The sequence below is a fragment of the Pygoscelis adeliae genome, unplaced genomic scaffold, assembly GCF_000699105.1.
Source record: "Pygoscelis adeliae isolate BGI_AS28 unplaced genomic scaffold, ASM69910v1 Scaffold242, whole genome shotgun sequence".
Classification (NCBI taxonomy): Eukaryota; Metazoa; Chordata; class Aves; order Sphenisciformes; family Spheniscidae; genus Pygoscelis; species Pygoscelis adeliae.
This window is the reverse complement of record NW_008824369.1, coordinates 3518910-3536954: the sequence shown is the minus strand read 5'-3', so window position 1 is coordinate 3536954 and position 18045 is coordinate 3518910. Positions and strand designations below refer to the sequence as shown.

The window sequence follows — 18045 nt, the reverse complement described above, 5'->3', positions numbered from 1 at the left end:
TGGGTGTTAGCGTTCGTTTCCCTCGCCCTCGGCAGCCAAATGGAGGTTTTGAGGCCCTTTGCTGGGAGCCACCATGTTCTCTTGCTGTCTGTCGTAAGTGGCTCTTGTCGGGCCTGTTTTGCAAGAGCAAAGGGACTGTGAAGGTTTCCAAGGACTGCGGTGTTTTTGTTATTGCACGTTTATATTCTGGTGAATGTTTTGTTGTTTACCATGTCCTATAAAGGCTGGGCGCCTTCCACATTATCCGATTCCTAATGCGATAGCTGCAGTTAGGTAGAGAGATCTCCCAGAGTGATAAAAAGGCCTTAAAAATAATCAGTGTGCTGCAAGGAACATTGCCTCAGGAAATTAAAAACTATATGGTATGGCGTGTGAGATGTGTACCTGCTTGCTCTCAGCCAGCACAAAAAGCTGTTTTACCTACTCTGTCGTTAATTCCAGCTCCTGTTCTGTCAACCAGGGTCTCAAAAATACTTCACACCACCCTGCCTCTTACAGAGGTAGATCAGCATCTGTCCAGAGAATGGTGCTGCGGCTGCGAGCACCATGGAGTCAGCAGCAAGTGAAAATGTTCTTTCTGTGAGGACAGCATACATTCAGATAATTTGAAAGCAAAGTGGAAATTTTCCTTCTGCTGCGGATATGCTTACATTTGAGAAGCAAGGAAACTTGTCAGCTCAATCGCAGGAAAAATTAACCACTTTTTTGATTCCTTGGTTTGGGTTTTTTTCCGCAGCCTGGTCACTTCTCCAGTCGAGTTTACCGAACGTTCCCATAGCATAGCAAGGGTAGGAACAAGTGAGTGAGGAAGGGGACAGACGGATGAGTTGCTGCTTAACTCTTGCTGGTGGAGAACTTAATGCTGAACCGGCACCTGAAGGTTCAGCTGTTGTGATGCTCTGAAGTGCATAAGTCTCCGTGGGTCGAGCCTGAAGTGACTTGCACTATATCACACAGAACATTTGTGTTAGAGCAAATGATGCTGGTTTTTGCAACGGTGGTGACACATTTGCCATTTGAATGTATTGCACTCAAACTTTATTGTGATAGTAACAGGATATAAAGTTTTTTGGATGTGTATTATAACCAATTACTTTAGTAGCAAATGTCACAGTTAATGTGTCTATTTCCCAGGGAGATGACAGCCTGTCTGTGATAACCTGTGAATCAGATACAGCAATGGTGAGTTTTATTAACGGCGCACTGCGGGTGAATGCCTTAAAAGGCCTCTCAGCATGTCCTTGCACACAGTACATCCACGTGATCCCTCCTGATCGATAAGACTCCCTTCAGAGAGGAGAGCTAACAATGTTATTGCAATGTAGTTTGATTCAAAAACCTCCTCTAATTCCAGATGTAATTCTGGCTTCTAAATTCTCAGCACTGGGGGATGCAAATGATGTTTGGCTTCATTTCACTGTTCTATCAAGTTATGGGCCTAAGTAATCCTTTTACAGAGTTTTGATGGAGTTGAATAAGTTTCCTTTAGCTAAATGGTTCTACAGATCAGCCTCTACTCTGTGATCATCTTGAATTTGCTGCTACTTGTATTTAATACTGATGGGGAAGGTCTTAGTGTTCTGAGTGTGACTACTTTTTATCTGTAACATAACACTTCAGTAGGCACCACCTTAATTGTGGTGACTGCTGCTGTGGCCAGATCTGCTACTATTTTTATTTTCTACACAGAAAATTTTGTGTTATTAGAACGAGTGCTCTTCATACAAAATGGAGATTGAAGCCAATTTTAAGCTTATATCTGAAATCTTTGAAGAGTGGAATATTTTAAATACATTAAAAATTCTAACTCTCTTCCAGAAGTTAAAGAAGAAAATTTTCCACAAGCCTCCAAAGTCACCAAGTAAGTGTTCCAAATTTTTTTGTTCTGCTTCTGTTATTGCAGAACAAAATAGATTTCTGTGGGACACAGAACTGGAAGATTTCTTTGAAACAACATCTTATTATTCTCTTCAGAGTTATTCACTGGTGCGCGCAGAGCACATCTATCTGAGATTTGTTCTGTAACCAGTGAAGTTAGACTTTCGTAGGCTAAATGTTGAAGTTTATGGGTTAGCTGTAATTCGTGATTCTCCAGCATAAACTATTTTCTTTTCGTGTTGTCCCTTCTAATGGCAAGCATTCTGAATTTCTCCTTATCTTTTTGGAGAAATGCTGATACTTGCTACGTAGAAAGAATCTAGAATTACTGTAGCTGCCTACCACCCAGTAGGTATCTATGTTTGTAGATTAAGCAGTTCTCTGTTTCATTTGTTGGGGGCGGGGTTCACATGATCTTAGAAGTACAATGTTGTTATTAGATCTGCAGGTTTAATGTCGGTTTTTGTCTGGTTTTCTGGGTTTTATATACTTTTCCATTTACCTTCCTTTTTATATTTCCAGTGAATGTTTCAAAGAAGACTTTTCCTCAAAGTGTTGCTGATTGTTTTGTTTCTAATAAATTAAATAATGTTGCACTTTTAAATGTTGCTTTAGGTTGTGGAAGAGATTTCTTCTGGTAGATGTACATCTATCTTCTTTCTTTTCCTGAAATCCCTTTACATGCTTAAACAATGGAATTCAAAATAGCTGTTTAATTTTAGCTATGATGTTTGTTACATTGCTTCTTACCGTACTTGGTGATTTGAAGACTAACTAGTTAGCCCATATAGTGCACATCTATACTAATAATTTTGAGTGGAATTAGTGTCAGTATTTGAACCTGACAGCCATACCTGAAGTAGTAATAGGAGGGGCTCCCCAGCAGCGGCATCAGACCAATTCTGTTCTTTGATTACTGCAAGAAAATTGCTAGTGGATTAATAGCTATACAATTGCTTTTGTCTGTGTAGCATACATATTACTGTCACTATGCCTTTCTTCATTTTTTGGAATTGGACTTTTTCTTTATCATGGCTACGTTTTTTAGGTGAATGTACCATTGCTCCACATAAGCCAGTATGTAGTGTGCTGCTAAATTCTGTTCTTGTAAGTAATAGGACTGTGTCTGGGAACTTTAAAACACAAGACAGAAAGAACAGTTGTGACCTGGGGCTTTGTAAGGCAATGCTGAGGTATTTTCTTTTCTTTTAGAGTCTCCATACAGCTCTAGCACACAACTGTATCCTAAAAAAGCTGCAGTTTGGCGATCTCTGCAGGGAACAGGCAGTGCACGTCTTGAGAGCGCAGCTGTAAAAAACCCCAGGCAGATGTGGCTGGGATCGCTGAAACAAGGTACAAGTATAGAAACTTTATCTGCATATGTGGATAAAATTCAGTGTTGTGGGCAGCTTAACATGTAAACTCTTAAAAAATAGGTTTGTGTTTGATTATAGGCTACATAGGAAGTCATTTCACTATTGTTTATTTGGGTGGTTGGAATTATCTGATCTTGAGCATTGGAATTTATAGAGAGAATAATTAACAGCATCTGGAGCTTTCTATGTTGCATTTGCTCAGAATAAATCCACAAATTTAATTCGCAATTATCCCTGATTTTTGCATTTTTGTTCTATTTTTGTTGGCAGGAATGAGCCATCCTCTGGAATCAGATGTTGTCATGGGTCATATGCGAACAAACATTTCTAGTAGCACTCCAGAATATTTGAAGGAAGCTCTAGGAATGAAGAAGCCAAAACATTCTCGTTCTTCTAGTAATGGTAAACTATGTAATGGTGTGGTGGATAAAAGTTAATGATCTTTTTTCCATGTAAAAACACACCTTGCTTAAGATCTTAGCTTTAGTAAAGCAAGAGCCATTTCAGTTTAACCTGTATTAAAATATATGTGTCAAAATGTGATCCAGGGGATACTTTTTGAGATTTCTAAATTGGATAAGACAGGGGTTTCCAAAATTTTTGAGCAATGAATCACTATTAGCTTTCAGAACTTTTTGCAAATTGCCATGCATTTGCAGCTGAAAACGTTGCAAATATAATATGGTTCAATGGGCCAGCTGTAGACAATTTATTGTGACTTTGCAAAACATAGTTTAGGAACCATTGATAGAAACCATCTGCTTGCCTGAAATTCTATGTAATTGACTCCTTTTACTTCTCTAGAAAGTGTTTTGTCATGTGGTTGTGATATTAAAATCAATTGAGTTTTATGAGAAGAGCAAAATTTAAACCTTTCATCCTGCTTTTCTTAAAGGAGAACTGTAAACTGAAAAATCCTACTTCCATTTAAAATGACACCTATACTGTTACTGGTAATACACAGTTTCTGGCAACTTTGAAAGATGATAGACTTTTACACATTAGGCATAAATAGAAAAATGTATTCTGGACACCTTTTAGAAATCTTTTGTAAATAATTAATTTGTTGGGATGAGAAGACTGCAGTCTTCTGTGAAGTGTGTATCTTTCTTGAGATGGATATTTTAATCTAGCACCAGAGAGAAGTAATTAGGAGAAATTTGCTGTAAAATCCGGCAGAAGTTTCATACAGTAACATCTCCATTTCACCTCCATTTCTAAAATTAATTTCCCTGCTGATTTTTCTTCTTCTCAGGAAAAAAAAAAAAAGCTTAGTGTTCAGTTTGGTGGTTGTTCTAGATATTTCCTTTAATTGTAAGGTTTCTGGTTAGTTAAAAATACCTCTTTCAGATCTGCTTATTTTACGTACCTTTTTCTGTAGGCTACATTCCTGGAACTCCTGACTACAAAGAAAAAGAAGATATGTACGATGAAATTATAGAACTGAAAAAGGTACAGTCTCTCTGATACTTACACAGAAATCATAGGGTTGATCCATCCACCTGTAGATGTCCAGGCCTTGTTGGTTCAGAATACTTTGGTTTCTACGACTGGGACATCCACCAAATTTTTTTGCATTTGTAATGTAAGGCTAAACTAAACTTGTGTCTGTTTAAGGCAATTTCATTGTTCTTATGGTGTGATAGATACTTCTGAGTACTGGATGTGGAAGCCCTGAAGTAAACCCAGTCCTGAACCCCAGCCATGGCCTTAGCTGGACGCTGAAAAGGTTCATTGCATTTGGTTTCTTTGTCCCTCCACCTCGCCTTTTTTTTTTTTTCCCCCCTGGCTGTTACCCATCACTTTTTAACAATTTGTCAGTTGAGTTTAGTGCAGCGTATGAAAGGTCAGGACTGGGCATGTTGAACACTAGGGATGCCTGTAGACAAATATCTTGGCTGTTTTAGATCATTTGTGTGAGGTTGCCTTTCTGTTAAACCTTTTCCTTTTATCTTTGCCCTGTCACCTCCCTTATCTGTCAGCCCTGGTCCAGTGTGATGGTCTCTCTTCCCCCCCCACCCCCTTTCGCTTCATCCTGACCATTGTAATTGGATTGTTATTGACGTCAAAACATGTTTCCATGTGAAATCTCAGTGTGTTTCTATTTCTGAAATGCGCTTACAGTTTTTCTCCCCTCTTTTAGATGATACAAGCTCAAAAAAATGAGGGAGATCGAATGAAAACTAAGCTCCGTCGACTAGAAGAAGAGAATAATAGAAAGGATAAACAGATTGAGCAACTGTTGGATCCTTCCAGGGTGACTATTTCTTGGGGGGATAAAAGCGGGGCAAGAGTGCTGAGCAGTGTGATCCTCTTCTCCCTGTCTCTCTAGATTTCAGGACTCTCTAGTGTGTTGGCTCCTAGGAACGATGAGCTTGAATGAGGGGTGGTTGGTTGGTGTGAAGGGATTTCTGTTTTGAGTATCTCAGCTCACCATTCCAGCTCAGTTCAAAGGAAGATCATGCCATGCTGTGCAGATAAGTTTATTTAGCAAAGGTACTTTTAATTTCTGAAGGTAAAATTAAAATGCTGTCTCTAAAGAGGCCCACTTTCTGAATATTTTGCCTCAGAGTAGAAGGGAGTTAACCTCTTGCATGGTGCCTGACGCATGCAGTCCTGAGACTTGAACCAGGAAGGAAACGATGAGCCTTATTGCCAGACCTGAATGCTGAGAAGCATTTAGGGTCATAGTTAGAAGACCTGAATTTCACTGAATTCCTGGTGGCTGTCATTTTCTGCATGCAGATCTACATCTTGGGAGAAGTGTGCTAGTACAAAACAATGAGCATAGGGACTTCAGAATTAAAGCTGTTGGACTGTGAAATGACTGTGGAGATGAGTAGGTTAGAAAATTTTGTGGAAAGAGCTGGCAGTAGAATAAAGTAGCAAGGTTGGTCACTTGCTTTATCTGTCTTCTCCTGCAGGGCTTGGAGCTGGCACGAGCTTTGTCAGAAAAGAAGACTGATAATGGATGGGTAATAGTTTCTTCATTACCTTCTGCTTTCATTTTTCTTTTTTTCCTCTTGCCAAGCTGAAACACTACTGATTAAAAAAATAAAATTAAGTAAGAATAAGCAATTAGGGAATCATGTAACCATCATTTCTGTAGTCAGATAAGAAACCAGTAACAAAGATCTGGAATTAACATTATTTTAGGGAGCCGCCTTTGTCACTGTCTTGAATCTGTTTAGGGAGTATTCTCCCTATTATTTGCTTCTTTGAATTTAGCAGGGTAATGGGCAGAGTTTTTATTTAATGATTGTGTATAAATATTATTAAGCTAGTTACGTTACCACAGATACAACTTAGGGATCTGATTTCATTAGTGCTCTCCCTGTCACAGGGTAGCAGACACGCGTGTGATTTACTAAGTACTGAAGTATGTAGGAATATGTATATCCAGTTAGGTACAACTTAGAAAGACAGGGCAAGATCATGGAGAAATGGAACTTCTGTGAAGAGACGGATGATTCTAGGACTCATGAGCTCTCTGTTCTTTCTGTAGGTGGTTAGTGGATTAAAGCAGAAGATTCTCAAGCTAGAACAACAGTGCAAGGAGAAAGACAACACTATTAAGTATGACTTTGGGGGGATAGAGGCTTGTATTGGATGAGACAATAAAGAGAATTTGAAATCCATGTTGTTTTTCATCTGTATTCTTCTGTTCCTTAGGATGTTTTAATGAACTCTGAGAACATATTAGCAATTATAAACCACCCACCCAGAAATTGTAAACCAACAGATATTGCAGCGTCTTTGCTGGTCTGACTGAATTATTTTTTGTATTATTCTATTTTCAGCAAATTCCAGGCAGACATGAAGACCACTAATTTGGAAGAAATGAGGATAGCTATGGAAACCTACTATGAAGAGGTATGTCTGACAGGTCCTTCAATGTGCATACAGGGGAGGAAGTTGTTCAGTTGTTGAGTCGAAGTATAAATGGAATGTTTCAGATAGGTTTCTTACAGCTTAGCTGCACCTGTCTTTGGAATCAGATTTTCGTAGATATTCTCATCAAAAATGAATTTTATTCTCATCAGAAATTCTCATCCAAATATATATACCGAAAAACATTTTTTCTTCAGTAAGTAGAATGTGTTAACCAAAAAGCGTAAATAAACTAATGTACATCCATAAGTGTCTAGATGAAAGCCAATATAACAGTAGCCTGATTTTCAGTGATGGCATCATTGCCTCTGCTACTACCCAGAGAGTCTTGTTCTGATTTTCACCTAACGGACAAATGTGTTGCATTAGCAATGTCAGCTTCCACAGCTAGCTCCTTAATGGAATCTATATTTCATATTTTACAGGTTCATCGTCTCCAACTCCTCCTAGCAAAATCTGAGTCTATGAGGAAAAAGTATGTTTAATTCTTTTGAGGCAAATGTTTGCGTATATGTGTTTGATATATCACTTATATACTACTTTAACTGATGGAAAACAACTACATGAGAACAGTTTATTTTGTCATTTAGATTGCTGGATTTGCTTTTTGTTACTGCTTTAGTTGGCTTCACAGCCTTGGGATATGTCTTAGTCAAGTTGTTTTTTCTTGTAGATAGATCATTTTGTGGATGTGGAAAAAATATTAGAGCTATTTAAAAAGTACATGAAAGATTTGAAAATTTATCTCCGTTAAATAAAATCCATCTTCCCCCATAATCACACCTATTCTGACATCAGTGGTGATTGAAACAAACTCACTAGATGTTTGGCATTTTACTCCTGAGTCGGTTCTGCATCTTGCTCTAGGGTGTACACTGCAAAGAAGGTATTTTGGAGTAAACATTTTCCTGTGGTACAGAGAGACAGATCTGCACATCAGGGTAGCTTTTTTGAGATATCCATGAGTGGCACTAGTAAGACACTGTCAGAGAAGCTTGTACTAGTGCTTGTCATTAGTGTGCAGGTGTGTACATGGTGGTGAGGGTAAACGGTCTATAGAGGGGAAAAAAAAATCAAAGCACTAAGGCAAAAGACAAAGCTCCAGTAAGAGAGCAAAGTAAAAGCATCTATGCAAGTGAGTCTTATTCGAGCTGAGAAGAGGGTAATAGTCTTGTGGGATAGGAAAATTTGTTACCACACCACTTCAAAATATCCTTGCTCTCCTAGTGTTAAGTACAGGCAACTATCTTAATTTTGGGTGTATTTATTTAGATTGATAGAAACATATGAGAACTCTTTATGGGTCATTATGTATACTACTTGTGTTTCCCTAACTCACTGTCTCTTGTGGATTGAAAACTGCAATTTGTTTTGTCACTGGTTTTAAAAAAAAAAAAAAATTATCTCTTTTGGCTCAGGCATGCAGTGACTAGCCTCTCAAGGCTGTAAGCCATCACACCTAATTTACTTACAGGTGAAAATGAGTCATCAGGTCTCTTCCTTGTCCTCATTTATTCGTAGCTTCAAAAAGCAGTGGTCAGGGCAGTCTCTCTCCATTACATGACTGTCAGTCTCTACTTGAGAGGCTGAGCGCTGAAGTAATAAATGATGTTGAAGGTCAGGACTCTGGCACATAGAAAGCATTGTAGGAGAGTGTTTCTTTCACGATGCTTGTCTATGTTATTTCTGGCTGAAGTGAATGGCATTTAGCTCCTCTTTTTCAGTGTTAATACTGAAATACGGTTATTTCTATGGGAAGCTGTAGTATCCAATTGTAGCTAGAAACTAGGCAACCTTTCAAGTCCTCAAAATGGTCTGCAATTCTTTCATTTAGGTTTTGATGAGCCTAAAATAATGGTACTCAGTGATACAGTTTTGAGTTCTATAACTTCTGTAATTTCCCATTTTGGTGGTGTGTTGTGTTTTGTTTTTTACTCTTTTTCCTCCTGCCTGGGACAGCTGTATGAACAGTCATCCATGACATCTGGACAGCCTTATTTGTTTGTTTTTATGGCTTTGTTTCCTTTTAATTTCCAGAAGGTAGATTAGATTCAGCTTTTCACTCTGATATGCTAATTATAGACTGTCTCCCCCTTTACCTTGTAATTATTCCAGTGGATGGGATGTAAGATTCCTTCACAAACTGTTCTGTGATTGTCATTGGCAGTGGCATTTGTCCAAAAGTAGGTCCATCAGTTACTTCAGACCTTTGTTTCCAGAAGTAAGTTTTTAAGAACTTTCTCATAGCAATAAAGAACAAGTATTTAATCTCAATAGAAATCTGTTTTGTGAACAGACTTTACAACTTTGTGCATCTAGAATCTGAGATTTCTTCCCTTTTCTATTAGAAAAATTAAAAAGGCAAAATCACTGTAATATATTTAACAGTTCTAACACATAGTAGGCTTTCCCTTTTCTGATGCCTTTTATTCCTGTCACATCGATGTTAGCTGTATTCCTCAAATCTGTTTCAAATCTCTCATTGATTGAAATGTATCTTGAAGAAAGAAAATTCTCTGGGGTTTACTTTCACAGGAATAGTTTTTTTTATATTAGAGCAGCATTCACAGTTATCTGAAAATACACTTGTGTGTTGGATTTGTTTGAGAGCTATTCCATCTATGTATAGCGCTCTCTCTCTCCCAATCTCAATCTGTCATTTAAGTGAAAGAAAGCAATTCAGAGCACGCAGGTTAGCTTTCTGTGCTGAACAGTTTTTTGGAGGAGTCTCCCAATTGGCTGAAGATAAGTGTTTTTAAATCAGAGGTCCACAGAGCGCTGGTAAAGCATTATAAGGTTGGTTAACAAAACAAATAGAAAACCAAGTAAGTAAAACTTGGTTTTAAGCGCATTTATAATAAATGCGTTTATTATAATAGACGTTATAATGCGTTATAATAAATGCGTTATAATAAACAAGCACCCTTGTTTATGCGTTAATGAAACAGAGTGGTGGAGGAAGTAAAAGTAATAAATGAGCTTTCAAAGTTTCAACGTATCTTCTTTCTTTGACGCAAATTAAAACAATTGTGAAATGTTGAGCAAGATGGTCTTTGCATGTTTTTTCCTAAAAGAATAGGTAACTCCTCAAGTAAAAAATGTTGAGAAATGCTATTGGGGGGGAGCTGAGACAGTTAACTTAGCCAGCTGACTTGAATAGTGAGGCTATTCTACTCTTTTTAATGCTGCTTCTTTGTTCTCTACTTTTAAGTTAACTTTCTGGTTTTGACCCTGTTTCCAAGTACAGAGGGCAGAGATACCCAAAAACGACTAAAGGCACTGAATGCTGCTGTCCTGAGACTATCCAGGAACATCAAGGAATTGCAGAATGAGAATCGGAGGCTGAAAGAAGATCTAGATCATGTACTGAGCAGTTCTCCTCCTTCCAATAAAACAAAAAGTATGTGCTGAAAAGTTGGTGAACATGGGGCAAGGGATTTAGGTACATTTGAAAGATGCGTTTGTATTTCTACAACGGTAGAAATAAGGGAGTTATTACAAAGGTGAAGACTCAGGAGGGGCAAAGGTTGGAATGAGAAGTTTCTTACAGGAGTCTCTCTCTGAATTCTGGATATGCTGCTCCAGTCAGACCTGGGTTTCCTTTAGTATTATCCCTGAGAATTCTGGACTGGAATCACTTGAAGATTTAATGTTTCACTGGAAAACTGTTTTTCAGTTGTTGAAAACTGATGAATGTGAATGGTTTATATTGATTTCTGAGCTAATTGGTGTAGAAGTCAGATACTTTAAGACTATTCTCATTTTTTCAGTGATGCATATTTAAAGTTGGGGGTCAGGTCTTTAGATAGTCTTTCTATATGGACAGAAGTTTCAAAAAGCAAGAACAATGTTGACTCACTGATATAGTTTCATGTTTAAAGCTTTGTTATTGTATTTAGATTATAGTGAGTGGAGCAGACAGAGGCTGGTGAGGCGGATTTCAGAACTAGAAAAAGTAAGTGTTCATAATCATGTGGTCATCTTACCTGTCTTTGAGCAGAAAATGTAGAACCACTGGCTTGTGCTCATGGCATGTAGTCCTTCAATGTATCAGCGTTGCGCATTCTGGCTCATACATGTGAAATGATGTCTGTACCATATGCCCTTCCTCCCTTTTTTCTTTCCTTGTACTTGTTACGTATAGATGCACACTTTAGAATTAACTTCCATTTGATCTTTTCTCATGGCCTAGATAAAATCATTTTATGCTACATTTAATTTTCTTCTTTTTTCTTTTGTATTTTTTGTGTACATTTATCCTGTTTAGAAAGTATGTGCCATGGAGAACACCAGGGTGTCATCAGCAGATAGTGAGTCATCACAGTTACTTGCTGTGTCATCTTCGCCTTCTGTAGACCTGGATCATCCAGCCTCTCAACAGATAGACCATGTTGAGGAATGTTGCCGCCTCCAAGGGCTAGTGAAGAAACTGAAGAGTGATAGGAAGGCACTTCAAAATCTCCTACTCAATAAAGAGTAAGTGTGACTCGTCTGAGATGTTGTTCTTTTCTAGGTATGAATTATTTCATTATTTCCTGTCACGTTATGAAACGATGTAATAAGTCCTTCACATTTGCAGCAAGAAAATGAATTTTGAGGGTCCCTTCAGCTTTTATTTCAAAAGCTTCTTCTAGTCCTACTAGCGTTGTAAAATTACATTGCAGAAAAAAAAGTCAGTGAGAGGATGGAAAATAAGAATTTCTACTTGTTTCTAACTCATTTTTCAAGGCATATTTTTTTGCCAACCACACTGAAAAGCCTTTGAAGGGTTATATGTCACTTTACGCAGCACTTCTTGCAAGTATTTTGCTGTAAAAATTTGTCTTGTTTTTTCAACACGTTTTGTCCTGATCTACCACTTTCTCCATTTAAGACTGCCTTCTGCCATATGATGCACTGTGACTTCTTTTCTCCCTAGTAAGCAATTGATTTGCAGTTTGTCTTGCTTGGACTCGTTTGGTGTGTCAGTGCATAAGGGCAGGCAGGTTAATCTGATCATGATCAGAGATGTGCACACAACTATGTATTGTTGATAAGACACACTGCCTCCTGCGTCAACTCGCCTCTGAACAAAGATGCGTAGTGAGAGCATGCGAAGAGGCCTTTTGCTTCTGAACAATGTACGCTTGCATTGTTTTGTTTAAAAGGCAACTTTAGTTACTTTACAAATTTGAGAACCTATTTTATTTAGAAGTTTAAACAAAAAATAACTACTTCGTTGAAGTATGAATGCCTTAAGTATTGCTTAGATTTCCTTACACCTTTGTAGATTAGATATCAAGCAGTTACTGCAGGCTAAGGCTGAAGTGGAGCTGGAGCTGCAGAAGTGGCGGAATAAGATGGAAGAAAAGACTACAGAAGAGCAGACTTTTAGGTATCGTATTTTGTATTAGCAGGTCCTTTCAGAACCAAAAATATCTGTTAAAGTATAATTCTCATTTGAAGGGGCTCAAATTCATAGGAGTTCATCTGAACTGCAGGAAGCTGGGAATTTATTTAAACAGAACTGTTTTGGAGGGATGGAGTAAGTTACTATGGGAAGAATTCTATAGAGTGGTTTTAGAGGAAGTGGAAGGCTAAGAAGCATAGTAAAAATAAGAATTAAATTATAATAAAAATTAATAAGATAAATGGAAAAAGAAAGCTGCCATGTTGGGCTCAGAGACTTTTTTTTTCTCTTTCTAAGAAAAAACTGTAGTATCTTTACCTTAGCCTATGCTTCTATACCATTGCCAATATGTCATTCCATTTACATCATGTAGTCTGTGTAACTGTTGATAATAATCCTGTGCAAGGATGGCAAAAAAAAGTTATCTCATTATTGCTTTGTGAGAAAGGACTTTGACTGACCAATATGAAACTGTAGCAGATCTAGATGCACTATTAATAGTATCAAGGGTACCACTGTAACCTTGGGACCTTTTAATTTCAACGTAAGGCAACTATCACAACTTGAGAATTGATGTTATGTGTCTGTTACTGTAGGAATAATATGTATTATGTTATCCTGAGCAGCTTCCCACTTTGGCCTTTAAAAATAACCCAAAGCAACCAAATCTTATGAAATAGGTTCAGTATTTTCAAAGCAGTAACAACAGAAAATTTCTAGCTATAAATCTTTGCTTTTCCAACTGTAGTGAGGAAATCCAGAACCTGACACAGAAAGTAGGGAAACTGGAGTCAAAATTGGAGAAAGAGAAGAGAAAAATGGCAGAAGATACAATGGAAAAGCTTAATAAGGTACGGACACATGTTTTTGTTTGTGGCGGTTTTTTTCCCTTGCATCTAACTAATATATTGCAAATTGAGCTGATAGTCTAAATAGCTGCTAGTTGTGTCTTTTCACAGAGGCATTAAATCTTGTCATAGAGATTCTGAATTCCCGGAGTTTGTTGATGAGTTGTTTCAATAATTACCACTGCAACTTGGGGGTTTTTGGAGCTGTTCTCTTACTGATTATCTGCCCCATCATCGATTTTTTTCTTATTCAGTGGAATGTTGCAAAAAGCTTACCCTTCTAAGTGTTTGGGTTTTATTGCCTTACTTTCTAAGAAGAAAAAGACATTTGTAGTTTTGCTTATATCTTCTTATAATATCTGAACCTATTAGCTAATTTCAGTCCAATTTTGTAGAGGGAAGGGAGGTCTTGTAGGAGTTGACAGTGAGATAAAGGATAGAGACACACGTAAGTGTGCTTGCTGGCAGACTGGCAAAAGACAAAAAACCCTTTTCAATTATTTTTATGCTGGTCAGGTGATCACTTAGGGCACATGTGCTGTCCAGTCAGAAAATATTCATTAGCCTTTCTGTTTGGATGGAAGCTGGGTACCTTATCATGGGAAGGTGTACAGGATGTAGAGCACTAATCATCATGAAAATTTAGGTTTTTTTTAATTCCACTGCTGATGGGACACCATATTTGAGTAAAGAATTAAAGAAGATGTCAATACAATAAAATAAACCCTTATCCCCTTTGAATTGAAGTTTTTCTAGAGTTGAGGTATTCATAACCTCTTCTTTCTGGATTTTCCAGTATCTAATAAATATCTTTGTGCATCTGTTAATCCTGGACAGTCTTAAATGGGGCTCCGTAATCAGTTGGGGGTTTTTTGTGAAATATGACCGAACTTGATATCTTTGCAGTCTTCCGTCCTTCTGCCAAACGTTGTTGTAACTAGCCAGTAGAGATGAATGGGCACTGACAGACATGCTTTCAGATGCAGTGTGGTCATGTTAATCTCATTTCACTAAAAACTAGTTGAAAATTATTACTGGGGATTTTAATCTTTTGTACTTGAAAATAAATAGACCCTGAAATACAGGTAGTAAAAAATATGAATAAAAATGTCCAGTAGCTTAAGGGGGTGCTGGTTTTTGATATACTGTGCAATTCTTTAGATTCTTTTTTGTGCATTATAGGCTGATGTTTTGAATACCAAATAACGTGAGTCTTTAAAAACAGCCAACAAACAGCTCCTTTTTCCCTCCACAGACTATATATATTCTTGGCCAGTAACCATCCATTTATTGAAATGTTCCCATTATTTGTAATTATCACTAAGTTCCTACCAATTTTTCATTTTAATAGTAGGTTGTCATTTTTAATACAACATGATCCATTTGCTAAACTTAAGCCTGTAACTCAGTGTTTTTAGGTTATAAATAAATCCTTTTCACAGAATCAAGAGGGTTTTTTCAGAGTATAAAATCTCTTGTTCCTCCGCTTAGAATTTTACACCAACAAATTGAATTAGTCTTTTAAAATTGCTGTTAACTTTTGTTTGGCAAGTGAGGTACAACAATTAGTATGGGATAATTAGGGATCAAAAGGATCAGATGGTGGGAGGTGGAATATGCAACCACAGCTCAGAAGAAATAACTGGAACAAAATCTTGGTTTCTTTCTTTTTCCTCTAATTAATTTCTTCAAGATAGAAGAGTAGAGTTATGCCAGTTCACACAAGCTCTCACTCTTGTCAATGTCGTATGATGGCCAACTCATCAGTAAGCGTAAACAGATGATTATGGGGCCACAGTTGCCAGGATGAGACATGAGAGAGCTCCCCAGTTAATTAATACTAGTCTTTCCTGGAGAAGAACTGCAAAATTAGGTATCCTGACTTTTGTTCTCAGTCTGTCGATAACATACAAACCATTTCTGATCAACAAAGCAGTAGGTTCCACTGTTGGAGCTCCTATTGCTTTAGCAATGCATAGAAAAATAGGAGTATGTGTAAATGAAAACCTTTCCGTTCCCATGCTCTGCTAACAGCTAAAATGGGGACAGGAATGTGTTTCATTGTAACAGTCATCTAGATGATGAGTCTGAACAGGAGCAGTATTCAGAACCAAGAGTTTCCTCTTTAACTTCCTTCCACCCTGCAGGCAGGATGAACATTTAACAACTCTGGTGCTGCGTTTTCTGAGTCATTTGTAACCTGTTTCCCTCATAGAATTCCAACTTGTGTCTTTAGTGTACTAAGTTAAAGAATTCTCCTTTGCAGTCTTCACCAGTCTGCGCGGTTAAAGGCAAAGAAGATCACAGGAAGGAACAAGCAGCCAAAATCATCCAGAGACAGTGGAAGACGTACCGAAACAAGGTGAGATTCTCTTATTGGGGAACAGTGAGGACATCCCCCTCTGAATCTTACTCTTGTTTTAGCCTCTACAGCAACCTGCTGCCAGGCTCCAGGAACCGCAGCAGTGCTTCCCGGTATGATTCCTTACCACCATCTTCTCTTCCACTGCTTTTTTCAAGTCCTCCATGCTCCTTCTTTTGCCTCTGCTCCCTAGAACCCTGTTGTTTCTGCTGTGAGATGGGGGAGTCTGGGTGAGCAGAGAACTAAGGAAGCGTAGCAATGCTTGAACAGCGCTGCTGCTGTTGCTTGCTTGGGGTATGACTGGGAAGTTGAATTCCCCTTGCAGAAATCCTCCAAACAATACAGGAAGTTTCGTGTATTGAGTTACACTCAACTAGAACAAAATGATCTAGAAAAAAAGCGTTAACCTTAGATTTTGTTCTATGGGCAACAACATAATGGTGCTTTTTCCACATATAGGACATATGGTATGAGGTGGGTCTCGTAAATGCTTCCTAGGAAACTAAAGACAAAAGAACTAACCACACATCTTTCAAAGATAAAAAGCTTTCCCCCCCCCCCCCCCCCCCCCCCCCCAGGTTTGTTGTTTGAGTTTTCAGGGGGAGGTGGGACAGGTATTTCTGTGTGTTTCAATTGTTGGGGAAAACTTGGAAAATCTTTTTGATAAAACTTGCATATATTTGTTGGCATTAACTCAGGCATTTTTCATTTCAGAAAGAAGAAATTGCTCTGGATGAGGTGAGTGTGTTTATGACACCCAATAAAACAGTAAAACAGATTTAATTTGTATGAAAGCACAGATAACTTTTTTATTTTTAAAGAGGTTTTATTGTAATATGAACTGTTGTACCAAGATCATGTTTGTTCTTCGGGCTGGCTCATGATCTACTTCCTGACACCGTGGGTTTGTTTGATATATCTTGTCAAAGTGTTCCCCTTTTGGTCTCAAATTTTCTGTACTTGGTACCTACTGCATGATGAATGCTTCTGAAAATTTTGAACAAAATTTGATACAAACAGACAGGAAAGTTTTTCTATATTAAATAATTCTAATAATGCTTTCATTTTCACTATGATGAGCCGTCAGAAAAATTTGAAATAGGAATTTGAAACCTTTGCTGAGAAGAAACGTCTGAGTATTATGAAGAAATTGACTTTGTCCGACAAACCTGTCACTTTTTGATAAATGCTTTGCACAAAGGTTTTGATTAAACTGTTTTTTCAAATAGCACCATGTAGCATCTTACATTTGTTTCTCCCAGAACATGAAAAATCCTACTTTCAGAAATTAGAAAAATTCTAACCATGTGACGCAAATATACTGTTTTACATCTAGATGCTTTTTGTTGATTAGAAGCCAGTAAAATCTCTGAGTAGAGAGGGCAAACTTATGTTGACAGAGTCCCTTGGGAGGCAGTCCTGAAGGGCAAAGGAGTCCAGGAAGTCAACGTTCTTCAAGAAGGAACTCTAAAAGGCATGGGAGCAGGCCATCCCCACGTGCCAAAAGACAAGCCATCGGGGAAGACCACCACCGCCCTGGCTGAACAGAGAGCTTTGACTGGAACTCAGGAAATAAAAAGAGAGTTTATGACCTTTGGAAGAAGGGGCAGGCAGCTCAGGAGGACTACAAGGATGTTGTGAGGTTATGCAGGGAGAAAATTAGAAGGGCCAAAGCCCAACTAGAACTTAATCTGGCTGCTGCCATAAAAGACAATAAAAAATGTTTCTATAACTACATTAGCAACAAAAGGAGGGCTAAGGAGAACCTCCATCCTTCATTGGATGTGGGGGGAAACATAGTGACAAAGGATGAGGAAAAGGCTGAGGTACTTAATGCCTTCTTTGCCTCAGTCTTTAATAGTAAGACCAGCTGTTCCCCGGGTACCCAGCCCCCTGAGCTAGAAGACGGGGAACAGAATGAAGCCCCCATAATCCAAGGGGAAATGGTTAGCAACCTGCTACACCACTTAGATGCACACGTCTATGGAACTGGATGGGATCCACCCAAGCTCACCAAGCCACTTTCAGTCCTTTATCAGCAGTCCTGGCTAACCAGGGAGGTCCCAGTTGACTGGAGGTTACCAAATGTGACGCCCATCCACAGGAAGGGCCAGAAGGAGGATCCAGGGAACTACAGGCCTGTCAGTCTGACCTCGGTGCTGGGGAAGATTATGGACCAGATCATCTTGAGTGCCATCACGTGGCACGTACAGGACAACCAGGTGATCAGGCCCAGTCAGCATGGGTTTATGAAAGGCAGGTCCTGCTTGACTAACTTGATCTCCTTCTATGACAAGGTGA

At 38.4% G+C, this 18045-nt stretch overlaps 2 protein-coding genes across 2 annotated transcripts in view; one reads left to right on the top strand and one right to left on the bottom strand.

Annotated features, from left to right (window-relative positions):
* Nucleotides 1-548, bottom strand: part of BRAT1 (BRCA1-associated ATM activator 1) — a 10923-nt gene extending 10375 nt beyond the window's left edge. Inside the window, exon 1 of the mRNA XM_009320076.1 lies at nt 497-548. Coding sequence (XP_009318351.1) covers nt 497-548 — 52 coding nt within the window. The remainder of the gene's footprint in view (nt 1-496) is intronic.
* A 592-nt stretch (nt 549-1140) lies between these two features.
* Nucleotides 1141-18045, top strand: part of IQCE (IQ motif containing E) — a 27148-nt gene continuing 10243 nt past the window's right edge. Inside the window, exons 1-17 of the mRNA XM_009320029.1 lie at nt 1141-1182; nt 1819-1861; nt 3091-3231; nt 3525-3656; nt 4636-4706; nt 5398-5511; nt 6179-6229; nt 6760-6830; nt 7055-7127; nt 7571-7620; nt 10388-10545; nt 11045-11100; nt 11413-11621; nt 12415-12519; nt 13283-13385; nt 15649-15744; nt 16459-16482. Coding sequence (XP_009318304.1) covers nt 1180-1182; nt 1819-1861; nt 3091-3231; nt 3525-3656; nt 4636-4706; nt 5398-5511; nt 6179-6229; nt 6760-6830; nt 7055-7127; nt 7571-7620; nt 10388-10545; nt 11045-11100; nt 11413-11621; nt 12415-12519; nt 13283-13385; nt 15649-15744; nt 16459-16482 — 1500 coding nt within the window. The 5' untranslated portion in view covers nt 1141-1179. The remainder of the gene's footprint in view (nt 1183-1818; nt 1862-3090; nt 3232-3524; nt 3657-4635; nt 4707-5397; nt 5512-6178; nt 6230-6759; nt 6831-7054; nt 7128-7570; nt 7621-10387; nt 10546-11044; nt 11101-11412; nt 11622-12414; nt 12520-13282; nt 13386-15648; nt 15745-16458; nt 16483-18045) is intronic.